The sequence below is a fragment of the Myxine glutinosa genome, chromosome 3, assembly GCF_964187855.1.
Source record: "Myxine glutinosa chromosome 3, kmMyxGlut1.1, whole genome shotgun sequence".
In the NCBI taxonomy this organism is placed as follows: domain Eukaryota; kingdom Metazoa; phylum Chordata; class Myxini; order Myxiniformes; family Myxinidae; genus Myxine; species Myxine glutinosa.
In genome coordinates, this window is record NC_136263.1 from 94,275,192 (window position 1) to 94,300,641 (window position 25,450).

Genomic DNA, 25,450 nt, shown 5'->3' on the forward strand with positions numbered 1-25,450 from the left:
TGCAAAAACCCACAAAACACCCTCTGCTCACCTTCACTCCTTCATTCCGCTTTTCTCCTGCTTCTGGAACAAATTCCCTCGCTCTCTTCAATCCGACTCATTCCTCCAGGTCTTTAAAACAGCTGTTCACCACCTTCTCTTATCTTCCCCCATCCAAAACCTTGATCTTTTCTACCCCCGTTAATTCACCCCAGATCCACTTTTTTGAAATACCGACTTCTTTCCTGGAAGTCCTAGCAGTGTTTTATACCTCTCCCACCCCGCCACCCCCCCCCCCCCCTCCACCCTCTTCCCATTTCTCCTCCTCCCAAGCCCTCTCCCTCCCACAGATCTCCCGACGTCCCTGTTCTCTACTGTTGTACTTGTGTGCTTCCCTCTCTATCCCCATTTTGTCTCCCGCTCCCTTGATCATGTTTTTTTGTGTCAGTTTGTTTTTATGCGATTAATGTTAGCTCTTACATGAGCCTCGATCTTCTACTCAAAAAAAGAAGAAAAAAAGACAGCGACAAATCGCCCACTATAGCTCTTGCCCAGGTACTGCTTGTGGTACATTGATGTACTTGGGTACATTGATGATTATAATGATCTATTTCTTTCAAAGATTGCATCTTTATGAGTTCAATGGATGGAAAGGAGATAAAACATAAAACACTCTCCAATCATCTGGCTCCTTGTAACCAACAAAACCTTCCAGCTGAAGTAATGACGTTCTGCCGGATTTTTGGCTGGTTGTCTTGCAGGTTGTATGTGTGGCGTACGTATCACCTGGTGTACGAAGGACAGAAACTCGTGGATGATGACACTGCTCTCAAAGAGTAAGCTATTCCATTCTCTTCCAGGATTCCATTGATACAATGGAACAAATAGGATCAGGATGTGTTAATGACGAAGTTGTTTTAATTACAATGAAGCACTGTTTGCGTTTCGCAAGTTGAAGAATGATGTTACATTCACCGGGTGATCATAACAGCTCCATGTCAGGTTCTTCATCGTGCTATTGTTTTTTGGTTATCGATTTTGTTTTTGTTTAACGTTGAGCATTTTCGTTGCAGGTATGGAATAAGAAACCGGGATGAAGTCACTTTCTTGAAGAAGTTAAGGCAGAAGGAGTGTTCGACGTTTTCTTGTTGATGAAAACACTTGCAGAATTGTTAACAAACTCCGTGTCAAAATAAATTCCAGCTAATGGCTGCCTGTTTGTTTTTTGTTGAATTGTGTAACGTTTCGCTTTGTAAAAGTTTGCACTGCCTCCTGCACATAATGGCATGGATTCATAAAAAAATAAAAAGGTACCAACGATGCTCCTCGACCAACAGTGTGTGTCCACGTCATTTGGTGATGTCTTTTGTACACGGACGCCGATAGATGTATCATCATTTCTTCATCTTATTTTGATTGTTTATCTCCCTCCCGTCGCTAAACGAAAACCAATAAACAACTCCACCTTTGTGGGGTGGTAGAGCGTGGGTCGTGTCTGGAGTGTGCTCGTGTCCTCTTCCCTGTCTCTTCATGCATGCTCGCTCATGAGTCTCCAAATTTGCTGTGATGCTTAGAGGAACAAAGGCACGGCCTCTTGACTGATACGTAATTTTAGTTGGGAGGACAAGGCATTGTGTGTTGGTGATTTTTTTTTTTTGTATACAAGATCGAGGCTCGTGTAAGAGCTAACATTAATCACAAAAAAAATAACGGACACATAAAAATATAATAAAGGGAGCGGGAGACAAGATGGGGAGAGATGGGGAAGCACACAAGTACAACAGTAGAGAACAGGGACATGGGAGATCTGTAGGAGGGAAAAGGCTTGGGGGTGAGGGGGGGGCGAGGAGGCATGGGAAGGGGGGGGGGGACTTTGGGTTTACAACCCCAAAAAAGTTTGGGTTTACAGCACAAAAAAAATTGCAAATACATTTTATTAGGTAAGAATAACACCTGTTTTGTTGGAAAGAGCTGCAATGTCGACTGTACCAAGTGGTTTTTGGTTGTGTTAAAAATGACTTCGATGCGGTTCAAATGCGAAATTTGGCTTGTGTAATTATAAAGACGAGCTGAAGTGGCGATCTACGACGGACAGTATAAACTGGAAGTCCCCGTAAATACCATAAATAGTCTTTCAGCTCATATGGAACCATGTTCAGTGATAGTTGTATTATTTAATTCATTTCAAATTAAATTATTACCTCCGCCACCAAAGGTGGATGGAGGTTATGTTTCCACCCCTGTCTGTCCGTTTGTGAACAAAATATCTCAAAGTTGTGGACGGATTTGGACAAAATTTGGCAGAGATGTAGCGTATGTGACAAGGACGGAATGATTAGATTTTGGTGAAGATCCGGATTCGGATCCGGCTTACGAGAATTTTTAAGTGATTCTTCACCATTGGGAGGTAGGGCCAAAAATGATGATGGATATCTCACAGGATTTTGATGATGGAAAACGATTTGGCAGGATATCTCAAAGAGTTATAGACGAATTTGGACGAAACCTGGTGGACAGGTTGGGTGGCTCACAAGGACGATTCGATTCAATTTTTGTGAAGATCTGAATATGGACTCGGATATGATAATTATTTAATTTTTTAAGTGATTCTTCACCATTGAGTGATATGGCCAACCAGGCAGAGGTATGCTCTCTACTGAGTGCCGTTCTAGTTTTATGTGCATATACAGGCAGTTGACAAAAAATGGAGACACCTGGGTAAATGAGGGACAAATACAGTTTCGTTTTAATACAGCTTTATTTAGTTTTAGGAGCAACGGTACCCGCCCTATGGGCGGGGCTTCAATTGGGAGGTCCAAATGAAAAGTTAAAATATCAGAAATTGAAGGCTTTTTTAATATTAAACGATTCATATAAACATCCGTTAAATCATATCACAACCCAAATCATCAAAATCTAAACAGTATCTTAATATAATTCACCAAATGTCCCACAGTGAGCGATACACTATGATCGTGATCGATAATCGTGTTCACAATCGCTATGTCGTATGTACTCCCGATACTTGTTTCCTTCAGTTGAAATGGGTTAGAATTCTCTCAAGCAGGGATTCAACCCGTGGCCTTATAAAAGGTCTTTGTCTGAGTTCACGGAGTTTGATCGGTGCAGCCGTTTGTGTGGCACCCAGAAAAACAACATCGTCACAATGAAAACATCGTCACAATGAAAACATCGTCACAATGAACGTTATGTGAACGCGAATGCTATGCGGGAGACCAAACCTGAGAATGCTGGAGAATAAAGCTGAAATTGGGAAAACTAAATAGCCTATTTTACTCCTGAAGATCCCAGGATTATTCACACAAAATATCGTTGCAATCGGTTCAGCAGTTTTTACGGTACCTTCGAACAGACAGACAGTCAGACGGACGGACATTTGGTGAATTATAGGAAGATACTGTTTTACACGGTTAGATAGCCAAAATCGTAATTGTATTGAGGAATTTATGAAACTTCCCACCGACCTTAGGATACTTGCTGGGACCCCAAAACGTTCCACAGAAGGTTTGGTGGGACGAGCCCCAAAACTGAGGGAGTCGTTTTGAGATGGACAGATGGACACTCCTGTTCTTGTGTGTGTGTGTGTGTGTGTGTGTGTGTGTGTGTGTGTGTGTGTGTGTGTGTGTGTGTGTGTGTGTGTGTAATGTTACCGATAGACTCCAAAACGGAGAGGCTCACGTGCTTGATATTTGGCATAAACATGGCCATTGAGCCTGGGACGAACATGGCCGACCTCAAAATATTTGACGATCCATATTTTTTATTCATATTTACCTCGGCGCATTTCAGCGAAGTACCCGCTAATCTCAGCCGGTGTCAGAACAGCTCGCTGATTCGCTCAGAGCGATCACGTGATGTGACCATTGCTATTCACTCCACATAGGTTGAGATGCAGTTACCGGGCGCCATCTTGGTTGGCATTCGATGCTGGGCGATGGTGATTTCCGTCACACGTTTGCACGTAATTCAGAGCGAAAAGCGATTGTGTTTTGTGTCGATTTTTGTCGATTTTGTGCGATATGAATTAAATGTCTTTGATAGGGACCGGTAATTCCGCCAGGGGCGCTGCGCGCACTACTTACGTCACGCTGTGCATGGCACTCTGTGACCGCCGTTGCGGTGCAATGCTTTGCGGGCAAATCGTTTTTATGCCATGGTATGTCATATTTTGGACTTAACCACTCTTCATGACTGATCATGTGACATCTACACACTCATGGCTACCACCGAGACGGATCCTGGTTTCACGTGAGTAATATTTACCATATTTGCTCGATTTTTGAAACCGATGCATGCAAATATCGTGTCTATACCACACCTAAAATATTTTTTAGAAAGAATAAGCACATCTCCCCTTTGAAAGTGCCCCCTGAAGTGTGTCCAGGTGGAATTTCTAAGTCGTAGGTCTTAGCAACTCTCAGCAATCTTTTACCGCATGGATTTATCTCGAGTATTTACTAAACTGTGCTAAGTTGAAGTTGCGTACATATTTCAGCAGTTTTCAATGTAAATCGGTGTAATGTAACCTCCCCCCTCCCCCCTCCCCCCCTCCCCTCACCCCTACCCCTCCCCTCCCCCCTACCCCTCCCCCTCCCCTCCTACCCCTCCCCTCCTACCCCTCCCCTCTCCCCCTCACCCCCTCCCATTCCTCACCCTCCCCCCTCCCCTCCCCCTCCCATCCCTCACCCTCCCCCTCCCATCCCTCCCCCTCCACCCCCTCCCCTCCCCTCCCCCCCCCACCCTCCCCTCCCCCCTCCCCCTCCCCTCCTACCCTCCCCCCCTCCCCCTTCCCCCCCCTTCCCCCCCTCCCCCCTCCCACCCCTTCCCCCCTCCCCCCTCCCACCCCTTCCCCCCTCCCCCCTCCCACCCCTTCCCATCCCTCACCATCCCCATCCCCCCCCTCTTCTCCCCTCTCCCCCTTCTCCCCCTCCCCCTCTTCTCCCCTCCCCCCCCCCCCTCTTCTCCTCTCCCCCCCGTTCCCCTCCCCTCCCCTCCCCCCTCCCCTCCCCCGCCCGGCAATGCCGGGTACTTCTGCTAGTACATATATATGTATATATATATATATATATATATATATACACACACACACAGTCATGTGAAAAAGTCGGTACACCCCATGTAAATTTTTGACTTTTTCAACATATTTCAACATACAGCTATTTGATCTTCATTTCAACAATATTAACAGATAAAGGTGATATAATATCACAAATATCATGGAACATTCACATTTTGTAGACCATTGTATAATTTAAATAAACATAAATGCAAATTTCGCATGTGGAAAAAGTAAGTACACCCTTGGCTCTAATAGGTGGTATTTCCCCTTTGGCAGAAACAACCTCAAGTAGGCATTTCTTAAAACTGTCTACCAGTCTCTGACATCGACTGGGAGAAATTTTTGCCCACTCTTCCATGCAGAATTCTTTCAGCTGTGTGATGTTTGAGGGGTTTCTTGCACGCACAGCTCGTTTCAAATCCCCCCACAACATCTCGATGGGAGTTAAATCAAGGCTTTGACTTGGCCATTCCAGAACCCTCCATTTCTTTATTTTCAGCCATTCCTTGGTGGATTTACTCGTATGTTTAGGGTCATTGTCATGTTGCAAGGTCCGCCTTAGGTTGAGCGTCAACTTTCCGACAGATCGCCTCACATTATCCTCAAGCACCCTCTGGTACAATGAAGAATTCATAGTGGATTATATGATGGTGAGCTGCCCAGGCCCTGATGCAGCAAAGCTGCCCCAAACCATAATATTTCTACCACAATGCTTTACAGTTGGTATCACGTTCTTGTGGTCAAATGCTGTCTTTGGTTTTCGCCAAACATGTCTTCTGGTACTGTGGCCAAATAGCTCTACCTTTGACTCGTCTGTCCAGAGCACATTGTTCCAGAAGTGCTGGTCTTTGCCTCGGTGTTCATGGCAAACTTTCGTCTTGCCCCGATGTTCTTTCTGGACAGCAAAGGTTTCCTCCTGGCACACCTCCCATGTAGATCAAATTTGTGCAGCCTCTTTCTAATGGGAGACTCGTGCATTTTGCCATCAACAGTGGCAAGAGCTACCTGTATGTTCCGTGATGACATTCTGGGGTTCTTCGAGTCTTCTTTCAGCATCTTGCAGTCTGCTCTCGGGCTGAACTTGTTGGGGCGGCCTGGCCTGAACAAGATGGCTGTTGTTTGGAATCTTCTCCACTTGTAGATGATCTTCCGGACAGTCGAATGATTGATTTCAAATTGTTTGGAGATCTTTTTAAATCCCTTCCCAGACTCGTAGGCATCTATAACCTTCTTCCTGAAGGCCTCAGTATGAGTGACCTGAAGGTCCCATCTCTTTTGATCTCGGCATGGTGACGCCACACACTTCAACAACAAAGAGCAAACCAAACTAAATGTCTGAGGCTTAAATAAGACAGGTTCCTCCAAGATCCTCTAACGATGTTCTAATCATTTGCACCTGAGCTGGTGCACCTGATTCTAATTTTAGGTATTTGAAGTAGTGATAAATGTAGGGGTGTACTTACTTTTTCCACATGCGAAATTTGCATTTATGTTTATTTAAATTATACAATGGTCTACAAAATGTAATTGTTTCATGATATATATATATATATATATTTTTGTATACCACATTGAGGCTCATGAAAGAGCGAACATTAATCACACAAAAAGTCAAACCGACACAAACCGACACATAAAACACAAAATAATGGGAGCGGTAGACAAGATGGGGAGAGAGGGGGAAGAACACAAACACAACATTTGAGAGCAGGGACATCGAGAGAACTGTGGGAGGGAGAGGGCTTGGGGCGAGGTGGGAGAGGTATAAAACATATGGACACTGCGTGGACTTCCAGGAAAGAAGGTGGAATTTCAAAAACATGTATCCGGGGTGAATTAGCAGGGGTAGAAAAGATCAAGGTTTTGGATGGGGGCAGATAAGAGATGGTGGTGAACAGCTGTTTTAAAGACCTGGAGGGAGGAGTGGGATTGAAGGGAGTGGGGGAGTTTGTTCCAGAGGTGGGGAAAAAAGCGGAATGAAAGATTGAAGGTGAGCAGAGAGCCTAGATTTTGGCAGTTTTAACCATAAAAGGGTTGCTGGCAGATCTTGTGCGACCTGTAGGAATATTTGGGGGACAGAGCACAGAGAGAGCTGGGGGAGCAAGGCCGGAGATGAGTCAGTAGAAGACAGAAAGACCACCAACCTGCCTGCGGTGAGTGAGTGAAAGGCCCTCGGAGTTAGCTTCATCGCAGGAGATTCCAATGATTCTGAAAGCTTTGGCTTCAACAGCGTGAAGCTGAGCTAGGTGTGTGGCAGGAGCACCGGCCCAGAAGGGGGAACAGTATTCCATTGAGCTGAGGATGAAAGCCTTGTATGTGGTGAGGAGCTCAGGTGTGCCAAGGAAGGACTTCGCACGACGGAGGATGCCCAGTCGGCGACTGGTTTTGGAGGCCAGCTTGGCAATGTGGTTTTCCCAAGAAAGATCATGGCAGATAGTGAGACCCAAAAGCTTGAGCAACAGAACTTCTTGGAGAGGATTGTTGAGAAAGTAGATGGGAGGGTTTTCTAGTCGGTCTTTTCGGAGAGACTTCGTAAGAGTGTGAGATTTGTCAGGATTGAAAGACATGTTCCACTTGTTTGACCAGTCTGTGATTTTGTCCAGGTCTGCAGAGAGTGAGGAGGCTGCAGGCTGCCAATCTGAGGGATGAGGAATGGAGCGGCAGAGAGTGGAGTCATCAGCAAAGAGATAGAGAGGATTTTCCAGAGAGTTGGAGAGATCATTGATGAAGACCAGAAAAAACACAGGGCCCAGAACATTACCTTGGGGAACTCCAGCCAGAACAGGAAGGGGCGATGAGAGAAATCCATTCAGGGCCACACGTTGACTATGACCAGAGAGGAAGTCCGCAAGCCAAGCGTGGAGATTTCCATGGATACCATAGGAGGAGAGTTTGGTGAGCATAGCTGGGTGCCAGATCGTATCGAAGGCACGTGATATGTCGAGGGAGACAGCTCTGATTTCCTGTTTGGCATTGAGGACCTCCATCCATTGTTGAGACAGCAGAAGCAACATGTGCAGAGTAGAATGACCTGGTCTGAATCGAAATTGATGATCGGACATCAAGCCATTGGAGAAGAGGAAGGATTTGATATCCGAAGCAATGATGGATTCCATGACTTTGCTGATAATTGGGAGCAGGCTTATTGGTCTGTAGTTGCAAGGATCTGTTTTTGCACATTTTTTGTGTAAAGCGGTAATGCTTGCTGATATCCAAGATGTTGGCAGATGACGTTGGGTGAAGAGAACAGAGAGACTGTGAGATAGAGCGGCAGAGCAGGATTTTAGGACCCGTGGGCTGATGCCGTCTGGTCCAGTTGCAGAATCAGAGTCGAGGTTTGACAAAAACTTCTCCACCTTGTCAGGAGAGAAGGACACAGAGTCCAGGAGCAGTTGGGTTCGACTGGGTAAGGTGGGAACAGAGAGAGATGGGTTTGGGACACAAGATTTTGAGGCAAACACAGAGTTGAGGCATTCGGCTTTGTCACGTGCGGTGTCAACTGTGTAGCCATTTGAGGTGAGGGAGGGGATGGAGGGGGAAGAAACACCAGAAACGGATTTGACCAGACGCCACCAGGATTTAGAGGAAGGAGACAGGTTTGAGAGTTCATTCTTGAGTGTGGAGAGATAGTGCTTTCTGGCACTCCTGAGGGTAGACACACAAAAATTTTGTGTGTAGGACACAAAATATTTGTTCTATTATGTCACCTTTATTTATCAATATTGTTGAAATGAAGATCAAATAGCTGTATGTTGAAATATGTTGAAAAAGTCAAAACTTTACATGGGGTGTACTTACTTTTTCACGTGACGGTAGATGGAGCTGAATTTCCTATATACATATTTGTGGCCGATACTCCATACATCCACCAAACCATTCGCATTTCCACCCTTTTCAGCCTTCGTTGCTGCTCTACATTCATTACCCATGTCTCGCTCCCATAAATCATAACACTTCTCACACATGCAGCATACACCTTTCCCTTCAGCTTCAACGACACTCCCCTCCTCGTCAGCACGTCACTCAGTTCCCAAAACTTCCTCCATGCACATCTCACTCCAGCAACCGTTGCCGAGTCTGATCCACCTTCTCCATTCAGCAGTGAAATGAAAACGGTGAAATAAAGAATTGTGGAGACTAAATACTTTTTGAGGTGACCTAATTCAACTTATTTTTCGAGAATTGTTTGAAAATTTTAAAAAGTGTAAGCGTGCCAATATTTTTGGATATGACTGTATATGTATATATATATATATGTGTATATTTATATGGAGGCCCATGTAAATTGATGGATTGAATTCAGATGCTGTGCTCATACCGCACATGCCTCTCATTTCATCGGTTACAAGTATCAGGAGGGAAAAAATGTTCGGCAAAAGTTGCTTCAAATTGATACAAACCTATGGGAAAATTTTTCTTTTTTTCAATCATTTCAGAAAATTTATCCCGGGCGGTATATTGGCAACAGACTGCTTCCTCAATTACTCCAGAATATATATATTTTTGCTGTTCAGAAATGTTTCACCTCCCATTTTGAGATATTTTAACCAGCGGAGAAATAAAAGTCTTCCTTTACTCTTCTTTTTCTATATCGTGGGTCTGTATTTTTACAATTGGCTTATGCTATTCATACTATAATGGAGATATAGTGCATTTATGTATGTGTGTATCTACATATGTACCATGTCCTGCAAGAGTATAGTCACGTGAAAAAGTAAGTACACCCCATGTAAAGTTTTGACTTTTTCAACATATTTCAACATACAGCTATTTGATCTTCATTTCAACAATATTGATAGATAAAGGTGATATAATATAACAAATATCATTAAAAACATTTACATTTTGTAGTCCATTGTATAATTTAAATAAACATAAATGCAAATTTCGCATGTGGAAAAAGTAAGTACACCCTTGGCAGAAACAACCTCAAATAGGTGTTTCTTATAACTGTCCACCAGTCTTTGACATCGACTGGGAGAAATTTTTGCCCACTCCTCCATGCAGAATTATTTCAGCTGTGCGATGTTTGAGGGGTTTCTTGCATGCACAGCTCGTTTCAAATCCCCCCACAACATCTCGATGGGATTTAGATCTGGGCTTTGACTTGGCCATTCCAGAACCCTCCATTTCTTTCTTTTCAGCCATTCCTTGGTGGATTTACTGGTATGTTTAGGGTCATTGTCATGTTGCAAGGTCCACCTTCGGTTGAGCTTCAACTTTCCGACAGATGGCCTCACATTATCCTCAAGCACCCTCTGGTACAATGAAGAATTAATAGTGGATTCTGTGATGATGAGCTGCCCAGGCCCTGATGCAGCAAAGCTGCCCCCAACCATAATATTTCCACCACCATGCTTTACAGTTGGTATCAGGTTCTTGTGGTCAAATGCTGTCTTTGGTTTTCGCCAAAGATGTCTTCTGGTACTGTGGCCAAATAGCTCTACCTTTGACTCATCTGTCCAGAGCATATTGTTCCAGAAGTGCTGGTCTTTGCCTAGGTGTTCATTGGCAAACTTTAGTCTTGCCCTGATGTTCTTTCTGGACAGCAAAGGTTTCCTCCTGGCACACCTCCCATGTAGATCAAATTTGTGCAGCCTCTTTCTAATGGTAGACTCGTGCACTTTGACATCAACAGTGGCAAGAGCTACCTGTAGGTCCCGTGATGACATTCTGGGGTTCTTAGAGACTTCTTTCAGCATCTTGCGGGCTGCTCTGGGGCTGAACTTGCTGGGGCGGCCCGGCCTGAACAAGTTGGCAGTTGTTTAGAATCTTCTCCACTTGTAGATGATCTTCCGGACAGTCGAATGATTGATTTCAAATTGTTTGGAGATCTTTTTAAATCCCTTCCCAGACTCGTAGGCATCTATAACCTTCTTTCTGAAGGCCTCAGAGAGCTCTTTTGATCTTGGCATGGTGACGCCGCACACTTCAACAACAAAGAGCAAACCAAACGAAATGTCTGAGGTTTAAATAAGACAGGTTCCTCCAAGATCCTCTCTGACGATGTTCTAATCATTTGCACCTGAGCGGGTGCACCTGATTTTAATTTTAGGTATTTGAAGTAGTGATAAATGTAGGGGTGTGCTTACTTTTTCCACATGCGAAATTTGCATTTATGTTTATTTAAAATATATAATGGACTACAAAATGTAAATGTTTCATGATATTTGTTATATTATATCACCTTTATCTTTCAATATTGTTGAAATGAAGATCAAATAGCTGTATGTTGAAATACGTTGGAAAAGTCAAAACTTTACATGGGGTGTACTTACTTTTTCACGTGACTGTATTCACCCCCTATCAATAATGCCACATTTAGATGAATTACAAATTATGGAGAAACAAATTTTCCAAATGAACTGTTTTATTCATAACTGAAGAGATCAAACTAAACACTGCTATCATTGAAGGAGGTTGCATGTCAAGAATACTTGCAAAAAACATGTACAAATCAAGATTCACTGGTTGCAAAAGTACTTGCTGGAAGCAGCTTTTGTAGTAATGACTGCTAAGAGTTTGGGTAGGTCTCTACCAGCTTTGCACAGTGAGTTGGTGAAACCTTGGCCCATTCTTCATGGAAAATTGCTCTAGTTCTGCAAAGTTTGATGGGGATGGTCGATGGACTGCAATCTTCAAGTTCAAGTCAGGACTTTGACTGGGCTGCTCAAGAACATTTATTTTCTTCTTCGTCAACCACTCCAGTGTGGCTTTAGCTTTGTGCTTCCCAGCATTGTCTTGGTAAAATGGGAATCTCCTACCCAGTTTCCATATTCATGGCTGACTCAAGCAGGCTTTCATCAAGGATTATCGTATGCTTTGCACTTTGTTCCTTCTATCCTGGCAAGCTTGCCTGTCCCTGCTGATGAAAAGCAGCCCCATGACATGATGGCTGATGAGCAGTGGACTGGGTGATGAGCAGTTTGCGGCTTGCGCCAGATACTGTTCTCATACCGCACATGCCTTTCATTTTTCACCACTTTGAATTTTAACACTTTGAATTTTGACCAAAATGTTCAATTTTTGTCTCGTTTGACCACCAAACTTTTCTCCACATGCATGCATTATCATTAAGATGCGTTTTCACAAACTCCATAAGAGCTTTTAGATGTGTTTTTTCAGTAATAGCTTCTTCCTTGCCACCTATCCATAGAGGCCAGCTTTGTTAAGGGAACGGGATATTGTTGATTGATGAACACTGACCCCCATCTCGGCCATAGAGCCTTGCAGATCTTTCAAAGTCATTGTTGGATTTACAGTGACATCCTGAACAAGGTTCTTGCTTGCCAGGCTGCTGAGTTTGGATGGGTGACCTGATCTGGGTAGAGACTGGGTGGTATGATATGTCTTCCACCTGTTAATGATAGATTTCACCATACTCAAAGGGATAATGAGTGACTTCTGAATCTTCTTGTAACCCTCTCCTGAACGGTGCTTCTCCGCCACTTTGTCTGACTTCTTTGGAACGCTCCTTTGTCTTCATGTTTGCCTATTTGGTTGACCAAGTGAGTTGCACCTTAAAACTCCTCATATAAGTGGGGGTGCTTATTTATTAAATTAAACCACTGATTGCATGGAGGTGAATTCTAGCCTGTTTCCTGAAAAAACTCTTGTACTCATTTTCATTAATGAAAAATGCAATCCTTGCAGTTTTGCATACATACATACATACATACATACATACATACATACATACATACATACATACAATCGAGGCCAAAAATATTTGCACCCTTGCACTTTTTTCAAATAACTCCCAATTTTCTCAAAAAATAAGTTGAAATTGACAAAAATATTTGGTCTCCACAAGTCTTTATTTCACTGTTAATATTACAGAACCGTTGCTTTTGATTCAGAGCTTAATATATCCTTTTAAATAAGAAAATAAAATTAAATGGCATTGACAAAATTATTGACACCCAAGACTAATATTTGGTAGCACAGACTTTGGACAAAACAACTGTAGTCAAGCACTTCCTATAGCCATGAATGAGCTTCCTACACCTCTCTACTGGCAGTTTGACCCACTCTTGTGTAAACTGCTCCTGTTCTCCCAGATTTGAAATGTGCCTTCTCCCAACTGCTGTTTTCAGATCTCCCCACAGGTGTTCAATGGGATTTAGATCTGGACTCATTGTTGGCCACTTCAGAACAGTCCAGCGTTTTGTCTTGAACTGTTCCTGGGTGCTTGTTGAAGTGTGTTTGGGGTCATTTTCCTGCTGCAAGACCCATGACCTTCGATGGAGACCCATCTTTCTGACACTAGGTTGAACATTGCACTCCAAAATGCCTTGGTAATCTCCTGATTTCATGATGCCATGCACACATTCAAGGCCCCCAGTGCCAGAGGCAGCACAGAAACCCCAAAACATCACTGAACCTCCTCCATGTTTGACTGTAGGGAAGGTGTTCTTTTTTTGAAGGCTTCATTTTCTTTTCTGCAAACATCGATATGATGTGCTTAACGAAAAAGCTCTAATTTAGTCTCATCTGTCCACAGAAGGATTTTGGCTTGTTCATGTGTGTTTTGGCAAATTCCAGTCGGGCTTTCTTATATATCTCTCTCAGCAGTGGGGTCCTCCTGGGTCTTCTACCCTAGAACCTCCTTTCATTGAGTTGGAAACGGATGGTGCGAGTTGAAACTGTCGTACCTTGTGTCTGAAGGTCAGCTTGAATCTGTTTGGCAGTTGATCAAGGTGCTTTCTCCACCATTCGAACAATCCTTCACTGCAATATTTGATCAAGCTTTCTCTTGCGGCCATGTCCAGGGAGGTTGGCTACAGCGCCATGGGCCTTAAACTTCCTGATAACATTGCGTACGGTGGACACAGGAACATCAAAGTCTCTGGAGATGGATCTGTAGCCTTGAGATTGTCCATGCTTGGCTACAATCTTGTGTCTGACCTCCTCAGACAATTGTCTGGTTTTCTTTCGTTTCTCCATGCTCATTGCGGTACACACAGTGACAGGAAACAGCAGAATGACTCGTTTTCTCTATTCAAACTGGTTGAGTGATTTTTATATTGTAGGCACCTGCAACTCACCACAGGTGAGTTCAATTCCATAGTAAAGGAGAATCACCTGCTTGAAATCTAATTATTTCTAACAACTTCTAAAAGGTGTCAATAATATTGTCTGGGCCATTTTAGGATTTCTGTGTGGAATAAGCTAAGATTTAAATATTTTTCAGCATTTTTGGTTTTGTTCCACCGCAAACCAAATAAATATGTGAATACCAAATATGTGGATACCAAAATATATGTTTTTAATTTCAACCATTTTCTGGAAGAAATTGTGCATTATTTGACAATAACTGCAAGGGTGCCAATATTTTTGACCACGACTGTACATATGACATAGCTCCATTATAGTACGATAGTTGCTTTCCTTCATCAAATCCCTATCCCCCATATTTTTTACCATATAATTAGTGGGCTGATTTGTTTAATTTTACTTGAAAATTTCACTATTTACAGACATTAATTGTGAAGCAAATAAAAAAATTAGTGGAATGAACATGTAACTTGCAAATCCCATCATCACTGCACTGTCGTGACTAATGTCTCTACTCAAGATGAGCATATTTTCATGATGGCAGGGAGGAGAGGAAGCTTAAGGAAGCAATTTGTGGTCGGTGGGGGGATAGGAGCGAAGCAGTGAAGTGGCGGAGGGGAAAGAAGCCTATGTGGGAAGGAGTTCCATGCCAATCGACGCAAACAAAAGGCCAAGTGGGAGACTGGAGAAGGAACCACCACTAGCAGAGCATTCACAATGCAAGCCATATTGTGCTGTCAGTATCGGACTGGTAGTAGTGAAATCGTTAGGAGTCAGTGGATCACCGGATCATAATTGATGAACTATTTCTTCATTTATTTATTTATTTCTAATGCTTGTGTGCATAAAAAGTAAAACCTGTGCAGTGTATCTTTTATTCCATCATGTAATCCGTTTCCCACAACCATTATTCACTCTCGCTGCGCTTTCAGTACATTCTTTGATGGTTCAAGCCGATCGATCAATAATTTTTCCCTTTTTCCCTTTCTCCCTTTCGATTCACTCAAAATATCTCTCGTCCTTTATGGACTCTAATTGTGTAGGAATGTAATGTTCTGCCTTTTCTCTTGTTTCACCATGAGAGCATTTCATCCCCCACCACTCCCCCCCCCCCCCCTCCACATACATTACATCTTTTGAGTTTCTAAAATTTCACAAAAAGGGAATTGATACATCCTGAGTGATATCTCACAGCAAATAAGCTATTCGATCGCTGATGTTGTGTGGATATACTTCATGTATGATGTCATATGTCATTCATTATTTCTTGATTAATCAATTAATTGTTTAAATTTTTTCGATTAAGTAATTAATTTTTTCGATTCATTAAGTGTTCAATTTTCTCAAAGCTAATGCTTTGGATGAAACACTGGTAGTTTGGGTATGCTATTAGCCAATTGATGTCGTGAGGGGGAGGTAGGTTTTACAATCACCAATTATTATGGTTTATCAGAAACTGGAAGAATGTATGTTCTGCTTAGGAAGGGGTCAGGGATTTTGGTCTTTTCTTGAGCTCAGGTTTTTCAAACTTCAAAATAGTACATACATCCGTCACTCGTTATACGGCGACTCATTATACGGAATTTCACTATAAAGGAATGTTTAAATTAGGAACCAATTCGTTATACGTTGCGTTAAATTCACTTTTATGGAATTTTGAATATCCGAATTATAAAAAAAAAAGATTTGGGGAGGGGTGGGGGGAGTGGGAAATCGAACAATGCATACTCTGTCATTTGTCCTCACGTGCATGTCATTAATACTTCATGTCGTCCCCGTGTGCTTTTTATACTGTAATGGTTTTCCAATATTTTTTTGCCACTCAAGCTTGGCTTGTTTTGGTTCAGTCCATTTTGTGCTGCTCAGGTTTTCCTTTTTACTTTTTACCCCGATGTGTCGTAGGTCTCCAAGACCTCCGCATTGCTCTTGTCCTTATTGTTGGGGGTAAAAAAAATTATTGTTATTTTAAAAAATATGCACCAATTGGTTGGACAGCTGCCAGACCTCCCCAACATTTGTTGCTTGACTCAACCCATCATGGCACCCACATTAAATAATATGGCCTCTATCTTGGTTTTCTTGTTGGCCTAAGACATCCGGTTTCCATTGGCTTTGTTTGTGTCGGGTGTTACGATAAGGGACACCGAAAAATCGAATCATATGTCGAATAAAAATTATTAGTATGGTTTCAATTCAAGCCCATCCAGATGCAGGGTATGTGCCTCTCTAAAAAAAATAGCTTGGGCCTAAGGCATCAGGCCTGCAGGTCTCTGCTGATTATACACTGCCTGAGTTTGTTGCGTCAGATTTATATTTGCTTTGTTTGGATCAAGTGTTACTCATGATTAAGGTCCCCAAATAATCTAAACACGATATCGAATAAAAATTATTAGTAAGGTTTAATCAAGCCTGCCAGCATGCAAGGAATTTGCCTCCCTAAACAAATAGCGTAACCTAATTTTTGAACGACCCCATATTGGGGTTAACAATCTGTGACGGAGTGATGAATCGGCTCATTCTGATATAACCGTGGGGAGGGTGACCTGGATGAGAGGTGTTGAGTTAATATTTTAATAGTGCATTAAATGTGTGTTTCCCAATCGCGCTGTTCATTCTGTAAGAGTGCAGTAAATGCACATTTCCGAATCGGCCCGTTACCGGATTTTGTTGCACTTTGTGACCACAGTGAGGTCATTCTTGATTGTATACAGAATCAAGGGTCATGGAAGAGCTAATAACACCGAATGGATGAAGATGCAACAGAACAAAAGGAACAATAGAAAGAAAATGTGGGGGAGGCCAACAGCAGGGCCAATGGACAAAAAATAGATGGAGATTGACAACAAAGGATGAAGGTAGGGGAAAGTGCAGTGCAAGGGGTGGACAAGATGGATACAAAAGCAAAGTCTCAAGAAGAAAAAAAATGGGAAAAAGTTTTCGTTGTACTGATAGTGTTTGATGCTGTCCTGTGCAGGATTTCACCATTCTTCAACATTCTTACTTCAGTAAAAGATGTCTGGAAAAAGGGCATTAAGTGGCCGAAATGTTTTCCGTAGGAACACGTCTCCAACTAGAACTGCACTCTAGAGTGTATACCTCCGCCAGGATGAACAGTTTAAGTTTTGTATCTCACTGAGAGGCCAGACCTTAACCAGACCAGACCAGACCTCTGCATCCAGACCTTAACCAAAATCGAATCGGCTTGTTCTTGTCACACACCCAACTTGTCCAGCAAGTGTCGTCAGAATCTGTCCATAGGTTTTTTCGACATCGTACTCACAGACAAACAATCACGGGTGAAAACATAACCTCTGTCCACCTTTGGTGAAGGAGGTAAATATATAATGGAAGTCAATGGGAAAATATGGTCAGTTATACAGAATTTCGTTTTATGTACAACTTTTCTAAAATGTGTAGTCATATATATTCTGTAAATCAATGAATGGGTGTACGATGTTGTATTTATGAAATTCCATATGTAGCAAGTGCGGCCACTTAACGCAGCAGCCATTTTTGATTTGGGGATTATCTTCTTGTACTAACATTTTATATATCAAATTGTCCAAGTATTTTCACTTTTTGTTGACCTGTCCAGTCAAATATAATGCGAAAAGCAGTCCAAAGGTCCTTATTTTATAATGTCCTTTAACCTGATTTTGTAAATTTTCAACTTGTCTTGACTTTATAATGAGAGATCAAGTTCTATAACCGTAAAACATTTGTTGGACGATAACCAGAGATGTTGTTTTCAAATCGAAACAGGAGATAGGTGTACATTCACTAGACTGCTTTGAGCGTTATATTTGGCTGCAGTGAACATACGCCCATTTTCTGTTTCGATTTGAAAGTGCTTTGAAAACAAAATCTTTGGTTATCGTCCAATAAATGTTTTACGGTTATACAACTTGATCCCTCATTTTAAAATCAAGCCTATTTGAAAAATTCCAAATGGAATCAATATACCACTACAGCTTTCTAGACGACACCAAGATAGCTCATACAGCACGCTTGCAAAGGAGCTGCATTGGTCTTGTTACCCCCATCAAACTAAAATCACATGCTGTGGTAGCAGAAGGCAATGACATTCTTCCGATGGAGCATTGTCAGCTGTCCACTTATGGCTGGTAAAAAAAAAAAGAGGAAGATTTTGTACCAGTACAACTGTGCCGCTGGATATCTGAATTATTTGTTAAGCGCTCCTTTCCTATTCCATCTCCAGTGGCTGCATGACGTCATCACCGGGCACTGAAGGGGGCCCAGCGATGATGCGCGCTGAAAGGGAGTACTCAGTTTTCACTCCGGTTTCTTTCTTGTTTTCTTGTTTGTTTGTTTTTTCAAGTATATTGGTTGGTCTTGTGTGTTATTCTCTGTTTTTTTTTTTTGGTCTGTCTGTCAAATCGCCTACAGGTCAGAATTTTAAACTGATCTTCACGAAACTTCACCAGATGGTAGAGTTGGCCATAAGGAAAAGCCTATTGATTTTAAAGTCAAAGGTCAAATTGAGGTCAAATTTCTAAAATTGTCATTTTAAATCTAATTGACTTGAAAATTGAACAACATTTGTACATGGGGTCACTAAATTGGGAAACCAACTATTTTTGAGGTCAAAAGGTCAAAGGTCAACTCAGGGTCAAACTTTTAAAAGAATCACTTTTCATCCGAAAAATCATCAATTATTTTAATCCAATTGACCTGAGCTTTTTTTTCTTCTTTTTTTTGTCTAAAGATCGAGGCTCGTGTAAGAGCTAACATTAATCACACAAAAACAAATGGACACATATAACATATAATAAGGTTGCGGGAGACAAGATAGGGAGAGAGGGGGAAGCACACAAGTACAACATTTGAGAGCAGGGACATCGGGAGATCTGTGGGATGGAGCGGGTTTGAGGGAGGAGGCGTGGGGGTGGGAGAGGTATAAAACACATGGACACTGCTAGGACTTCCAGAAAAGAAGTCGGTATTTCAAAAAAGTGGATCGAGGGTGAATTAACAGGGGTAGAAAAGATCAAGGTTTTGGAAGGGGGAAGATCAGAGATGGTGGGGAACAGCTGTTTTAAAGACTTGGAGGGATGATTGGGCTCGACGAAAGTGAGGGAATTTGTTACAGAGGCGGTAGAAAAGGGGAATGAAAGAGTGAAGGTGAGCAGAGAGTCTTAATTTCGGCAGGTTCACCAGAAGAGGGTTGCTGGCAGGGCTTGTGCGACCTGTAGGAGTATTTGGGGGACAGAGCACAGACAGAGCTGGGGGGGGGGGGGGGGGAGGGCTAGGCCGGAGAGGAGTCGGTAGAAGACAGAAAGACCACCAACCTGCCTGCGGTGAGTGAGTGAAAGGCCCTCACAATTGGTTTCATTGCGGGAGATTCCAATGATTCTGAAAGCTTTGGTTTCAACAGCCTGAAGCCGAGCTAGGTGTGAGGCAGGAGCACCAGCCCAGAGGGGAGAGCAGTATTCCATTGAGCTACTGATGAAAGCCTTGTTTGTGGTGAGGAGCTCAGGTGTGCCAAGGAAGGACTTTGCACGGCGGAGGATGCCCAGTCGGTGACTGGCTTTGGAGGACAGCTTGGAAAGGTGGTTTTCCCAGGAAAGATCATGTCAGATAGTGAGACCCAAGAGCTTGAGTGACAGAATTTCTTGGTGAGGATGGTTGAGAAAGTAGCTGGGAGGGTTGTCCAGATGGTCTTTTCGTAGAGACATAGTGAGAGTGTGAAATTTGTCAGGATTGAAAGACATGTTCCACGTGTTTGACCAGTCTGTGATTTTGTCCAGGTCTGCAGAGTTTGAGGAGACTGCAGACTGCCGATCTGATGGATGAGGTATGGAGCAGCAGAGAGTGGAGTCATCAGCAAAGAGATAGAGAGGATTTTCCAGAGTCGGAGATAATTGGTAAAGACCAGAAAAAGCACAGGGCCCAGAACACTACCTTGGGGAACTCCAGCCAGAACAGGAAGGGGAGATGATAGAAATCCATTCAGGGCCACACGTTGACTACGACCAGAGAGGAAGTCCACAAGCCATGCGCGGAGATTTTCATGGATACCATTGGAGGACAGTTTGTTGAGCAGTGTGGGGTGCCAAACCGTATCGAAGGCACGTGATACGTCAAGGGAGACAGCTCTAATTTCCTGTTTGACATTGAGGACCTCCATCCATTGTTGAGACAGAAGCAGCATGTCCAGAGTAGAATGGCCTGGTCTAAAACCAAATTGATGATCCGAGATCAAGCCATTGGAGAAGAGGAAGGATTTGATATCCGAAGCAATTATGGATTCCATGACTTTGCTGATAATTGGGAGCAGGCTGATTGGTCTGTAGTTGCAAGGATCTGTTTTTGCACCTTTTTGTGTAAAGCGGTGATGTTGGCTGATTTCCAAGCTGATGGCAGATCATCTTGAGCAAAAGAGAGGGTGTGAAAGAGCGGCAGAGCAGGATTTTAGGACCCGTGGGCTGATGCTGTCTGGTCCAGTTGCAGAATCAGAGTCGAGGACTGACAGAAACTTCTCCACCTTGTCAGGAGAGAAGGACACAGAGTCCAGGAGCAGCTGGGTATGTCTGGTTACGGTGGGTACAGAGAGAGATGGGTTTGGGACACAGGATTTTGAGGCAAACACAGTTGAGGCATTCCGATTTTTCACGTGCGGAGTCAGCTGTGTATCCATTTGAGGTAAGGGAGGGGATGGAGGGGGAACAAACACCAGAAACAGATTTGGCTAGACGCCACCAGGATTTGGAAGAGGGAGACAGGTTTGAGAATTCAGTCTTGAGACAACAACAACAACAACATGCATTTTAAAGGCCATTTTCCCTGCTAGAGCGGGGGTTAGCCTTGCGGTCCCCATGACAATCTTCTCCATTTTGCCCTATTTTCTGCATCTCTCCTTGTTAACCCCCTTGCCCGCATTTCTTCTTCCACCATCTTTAGCCAAGTCTTTCTCGGTCTTCCCCGTCTTCTACTTCCTTCTACATTCATTTCCATCACTCTTCTCAACCAGTCACTTTCATCCTTCCTCAACACATGACCAAACCATCTCAACCTGTTCCTCTTCACAGCATCAATCACAGGCTCTATTCCCATCATCTTTCGCAATTCATCATTTGTCTTCCTCTCTCTCAACGATACTCCGCACATCCGTCGAACCATTCGTATTTCCACCCTTTCCAACCTTCGTTGCTGCTCTACGTTCATTACCCATGTCTCGCTCCCATAAATCATAACACTTCTCACACATGCAGCATACACCTTTCCCTTCAGCTTCAACGACACTCCCCTCATCATCAGCACGCCACTCAATTCCCGAAACTTCTTCCATGCACATCTCACTCGAGCATCTCACTCACAGTCTTGAGAGTAAAGAGATATTGTTTCCTGGCTCTCCTGAGGGTAGAAAAACTTGTTCCGGGCTTTGTGATAGGAAATGAGATTGCCATCCGTTGGATTTGCCCTCCAGGAGGCGAAGGCAAGTTGTTTTAGGGCAACTGCCTCAGCACAAGATTCCATGTACCGTGGATGGGAGGAAGGGTATGACAACTGAAGACGAGATGGGATAAATCTGTGCATGAGAGAGAGCAATTTACAATTTATTTACGCAATTTACTCATTTTACTGCTTGAGTGAAATGGCAAACTCGTAGACGCTGAGGAGTCTCTCTGAGAATGGCCAGACAGATGTCCACTTTAACAAGCAAATGGTCAGATGAACCGATTGGAGCAGAAAAAGAGCAGCAGACATTTGCAGGGAAGTTTGTCATAACCAAATCTAAAAGAGAAGATGCTCCGTCAGGAAATTGACTGATTGTGTCAGTCCCAGTTGGTCGCAGAAGTCCTTTGCTGAGGTGCCGTGGCTGGTGAGAGAGGTACCCACACCCAGCCAACTGGCTCTCCTGAGGCTCTCTGGCTCTGGCTCTCTGGACTCTGGCTCTCTCTGGACATAGACATAGACTCTGGCTCTCTCCTCACCACATTTGAGGAAGAGAGAGTTGGGATGAGTAGATAGAAGTTGGTCCATGTTATCAGAGATCGAGATGTAGATGGAGTCATCACTGGTTGGTGGACGGTACAACACACATATGAACAAAAGGTGGGAGCGAAGGGGAAGCCGTAGCCAGAGGTACGCCTCGGGGTGGGGTGGAGAGAGGGCAGTGCAGGGCGAGTGAGGAAGATAGTTTTTGATAAAGATAGCAACCCCACTTCCAGGATGAGGCTCAGGTCTATCATACCGGAGGAGGGAGTAACCAGGGAGAGATATTAAGGAATCAGAGACATATTGAAGGAGGAAAGGGTCTGTTAAGCAGATGAAGTCTGGTTTGTCAGAAGCAACCTGTATGCAGAGATCAATCAGTTTTGAGCGAAGGCCCCGGATGTTTGAGGTTCATACCGTTAAGGAAGAGGAAGGGGGGAGCATCGGATACAGGACAGGGGACGGGAGTGGTAGGGTAAGATGAGGAAGAGGAGGAGGAGGTAGGGAGAGCTGTTGATAGTGTGTCAGAGATTTTAGAAGAGCTAGGAGAAAGGAAAGGATGAGGAGCACAAAAGGTTTGATGGTGATTGGGTTTGATTAAGTTTAAGATGGTCAATTTTAATCTTTGCAAGTATCATGCTCTGTATGATGTCTTTCTTGTTTATTTTTTGATTAATCAATTAATTGATTAATTACTTTAGTATTATCGATTAATTAAGTGCTTATTTATTTCCTTTCTCTTCTGGGCAATATCTCAGGCACCTTTTGAGCTAGGAAGCTGATATTTGGACAGGACAATGACCCAGTGATTTGGCTGCAAAGGGTATTTTTGATTTATTGATTAATCAATTAATTGATTAATTATTTAATTGCTTGCTTAATTCATTTTTTATAGTTACAGATTCAAATGAAACAGTGGTGGTTTTAGTATGATATTAGCCAATCGATTAATAATTTAATTATTTTACGTCAGGTCTCAAACGTCGTATTACTCAGTCGTAATTTTTTTTTCCCGTATTTTATTTATTTACGTCGTATTTTACGTCGTGTCTCAAAATAAATGGAACCCATTAACATGATAATAATTTATTACTCAGACAAGAAACTCCAAAAAAGATTACATTTCCTGGAAGCTGATATGATAACAATTAAAAAACTGAAGATTTGAGGTCTCTCGCTCAAAGGATACGTTTATTAAAGCACATGTTCCAAATGACCGCCTTTGCACCTTAGACACACTTGAAGCCGACGAGCGAAGTTGTCAATCACCCTGACACACTCTTCCTTCCTGATGGCACGAATCTTCTGGGTGATGGCCACTTTCAGTTCAGAAATGGATTGAGGACGATTCTCATACACGTGGTCCTTCAAGAACCCCCAGAGATAAAAATCTGGGGGGTTCAGATCGGGTGAATGCGGAGACCACTCGGGTTCGCGGCGCCTGCTGATCAGCCAATCAGGGAATCGGTGGTCCAGCCACTCCATCGTGATGTTGGCTGTATGTGGAGTTGCCCCATCTTGTTGGAACCATTGCACATCTCGATTCACGCCACGACGTCTCCCAAGTCCCCTCCAGAACTTGTTGAGCACCACAATGTAACGCTCCTTTGTGACAGTGACTGCCTCCTCGTCTGCGTCTTCAAACCAAAACGGACCGATTATGCCATGTTTTGAGATGGCCACCCAGGCCGTGCATTTCACAGAGTGCAAGGGCCTCTGAAGCACCTCGTCTGGGGCATCAAGAAAGTCAGGATCCTCTTCGATCTTGTTCTCGAACCACCAGCACATCACAACACGTTTTGCCATGTCAGCTGGTGTGAGTTTATGCTTGATCTGGATCTTGTATGGGTACAGCTGAAGATCCTTGATCAAGATTCTTTGCACTGACGCACGTGAAAGACCCAGCTCTTGGCTACGTCTTCAGATGGACTTTTTCGGGCTCCTTCCGACAGAATGTCTCATCGCATTCACATTGTCAGGAGATCTTGCAGTCAGCTTCCTGCCAGAACTGGGTGTTTCTGCCTTCTTGTTGAGGTTGTTTACTGATCCAGTGGCTTGAAATTTGTGTGCCCAACGATAAATTTGGTTTTTCTTGGGATAGTTGTTGAAGTTGAACTTCCTGCGAAATTTTGCTTGCACCGTTTTGAATGATTTCGTCTCCAAATAAGTAGTGACGCAAAATATTTTTTCCTCCTTTGTCCAAGGCATTTTGATTGATAATTATTAGTTGTTATGGTCTCCTCTCTTCAAATCTGAAAAAAAAGGAACAAGAACATTAATATTGGCAGAATTATTAGCAGTGACATGGGTTCCATGTATTTATTGATTCTAATTACGCAATTGATCAATCAATTATTGCACACCTCTCTCTCCCAATACCGTCTCTTTGTGCTGCATGGCAGCATTGCTAGGCACCAAAGGTGCCCCGGCAATGCAGTGCACTGGATGATATTTATTTATTTGGCATGGGGGCGGTGTACCTTGAATGTATCTGTACTTGTTTCTGTTTCATTTAGTCGGTGCCAGGAACTGTGGAATGTTGTATTAAATTACAGATACATGTCACCACCTGCACTTGGCACAAAACGATTCCAAACGATTTCTCCATTATCTCTTACTCTTTTGCCATCATATCTGGTTCACCTGTTCACATCGTGATTTATAGCAAGTATATGTCTCGTTATTGTGTTGATCACCACCAAAGGTGGCTCAAGCAGGTGTATGAATGGATATAACTTTTAAAGTGCGAAAAATTCGGGGTGTTTTATTAGAGGATTAGTTCAAAACATAAGCATGAAAATACAGCTGAGTTATGCGTTTTTATAAAGAAAATAGTTCAGCCATATGAAGATGTATCATAAAAGGGGTGAAGTTACATCACGCGTGAAATTGGATATAATCAAGATGAACTGGGTCACCATTTTTGGTGTAAGGTTGAAAAGGGATGCATGTTACATGTTCATACGTGTCAAGTAACAAGTATGATTACTTTTTCCTCTCTTTGTAAAAATTCCTTCAAATTTTTTTCTTCATTCGATGCTTCAAACGTAATGGGAAAAACGTCTTGTGCTCCTTGGTGGGGAACGTGATGTCCAATGAGGCAGCCATATTTCAAGATGTGCCAGCTTATTATTATTTTCAATTTCGTGTTCCTTTGACTTCAATGCACTTTCTCCATTTGTCTTTCAAACGGTCTATGCCAGTAAAATATAAGTTTTTAGATTGCTCCTTCAGCCATGTCTTGGTTACTTCAGTCATTCAATTGTGGGCGGTCGCATAGGTAGGACTTCAAATGTCAAACCAGTCACTGGTTAGTCACTGAGTCCAAGCTGTTTGTGGATGTTTTTTATTTAGGGGGTATGAGGTATCTGCTCAAAT

General features: G+C 43.0%; 1 protein-coding gene across 1 annotated transcript in view; it reads left to right on the forward strand.

Moving 5' to 3' along the window:
* Window positions 1-1,466, forward strand: part of SNRNP25 (small nuclear ribonucleoprotein U11/U12 subunit 25) — a 38,352-nt gene extending 36,886 nt beyond the window's left edge. The window contains exons 5-6 of the mRNA XM_068110447.2: window positions 741-815; window positions 1,053-1,466. Of these exons, the coding sequence (XP_067966548.1) occupies window positions 741-815; window positions 1,053-1,131 (154 nt within the window). The 3' untranslated portion in view covers window positions 1,132-1,466. The remainder of the gene's footprint in view (window positions 1-740; window positions 816-1,052) is intronic.
* The last annotated feature ends 23,984 nt before the right edge of the window (window positions 1,467-25,450 follow it).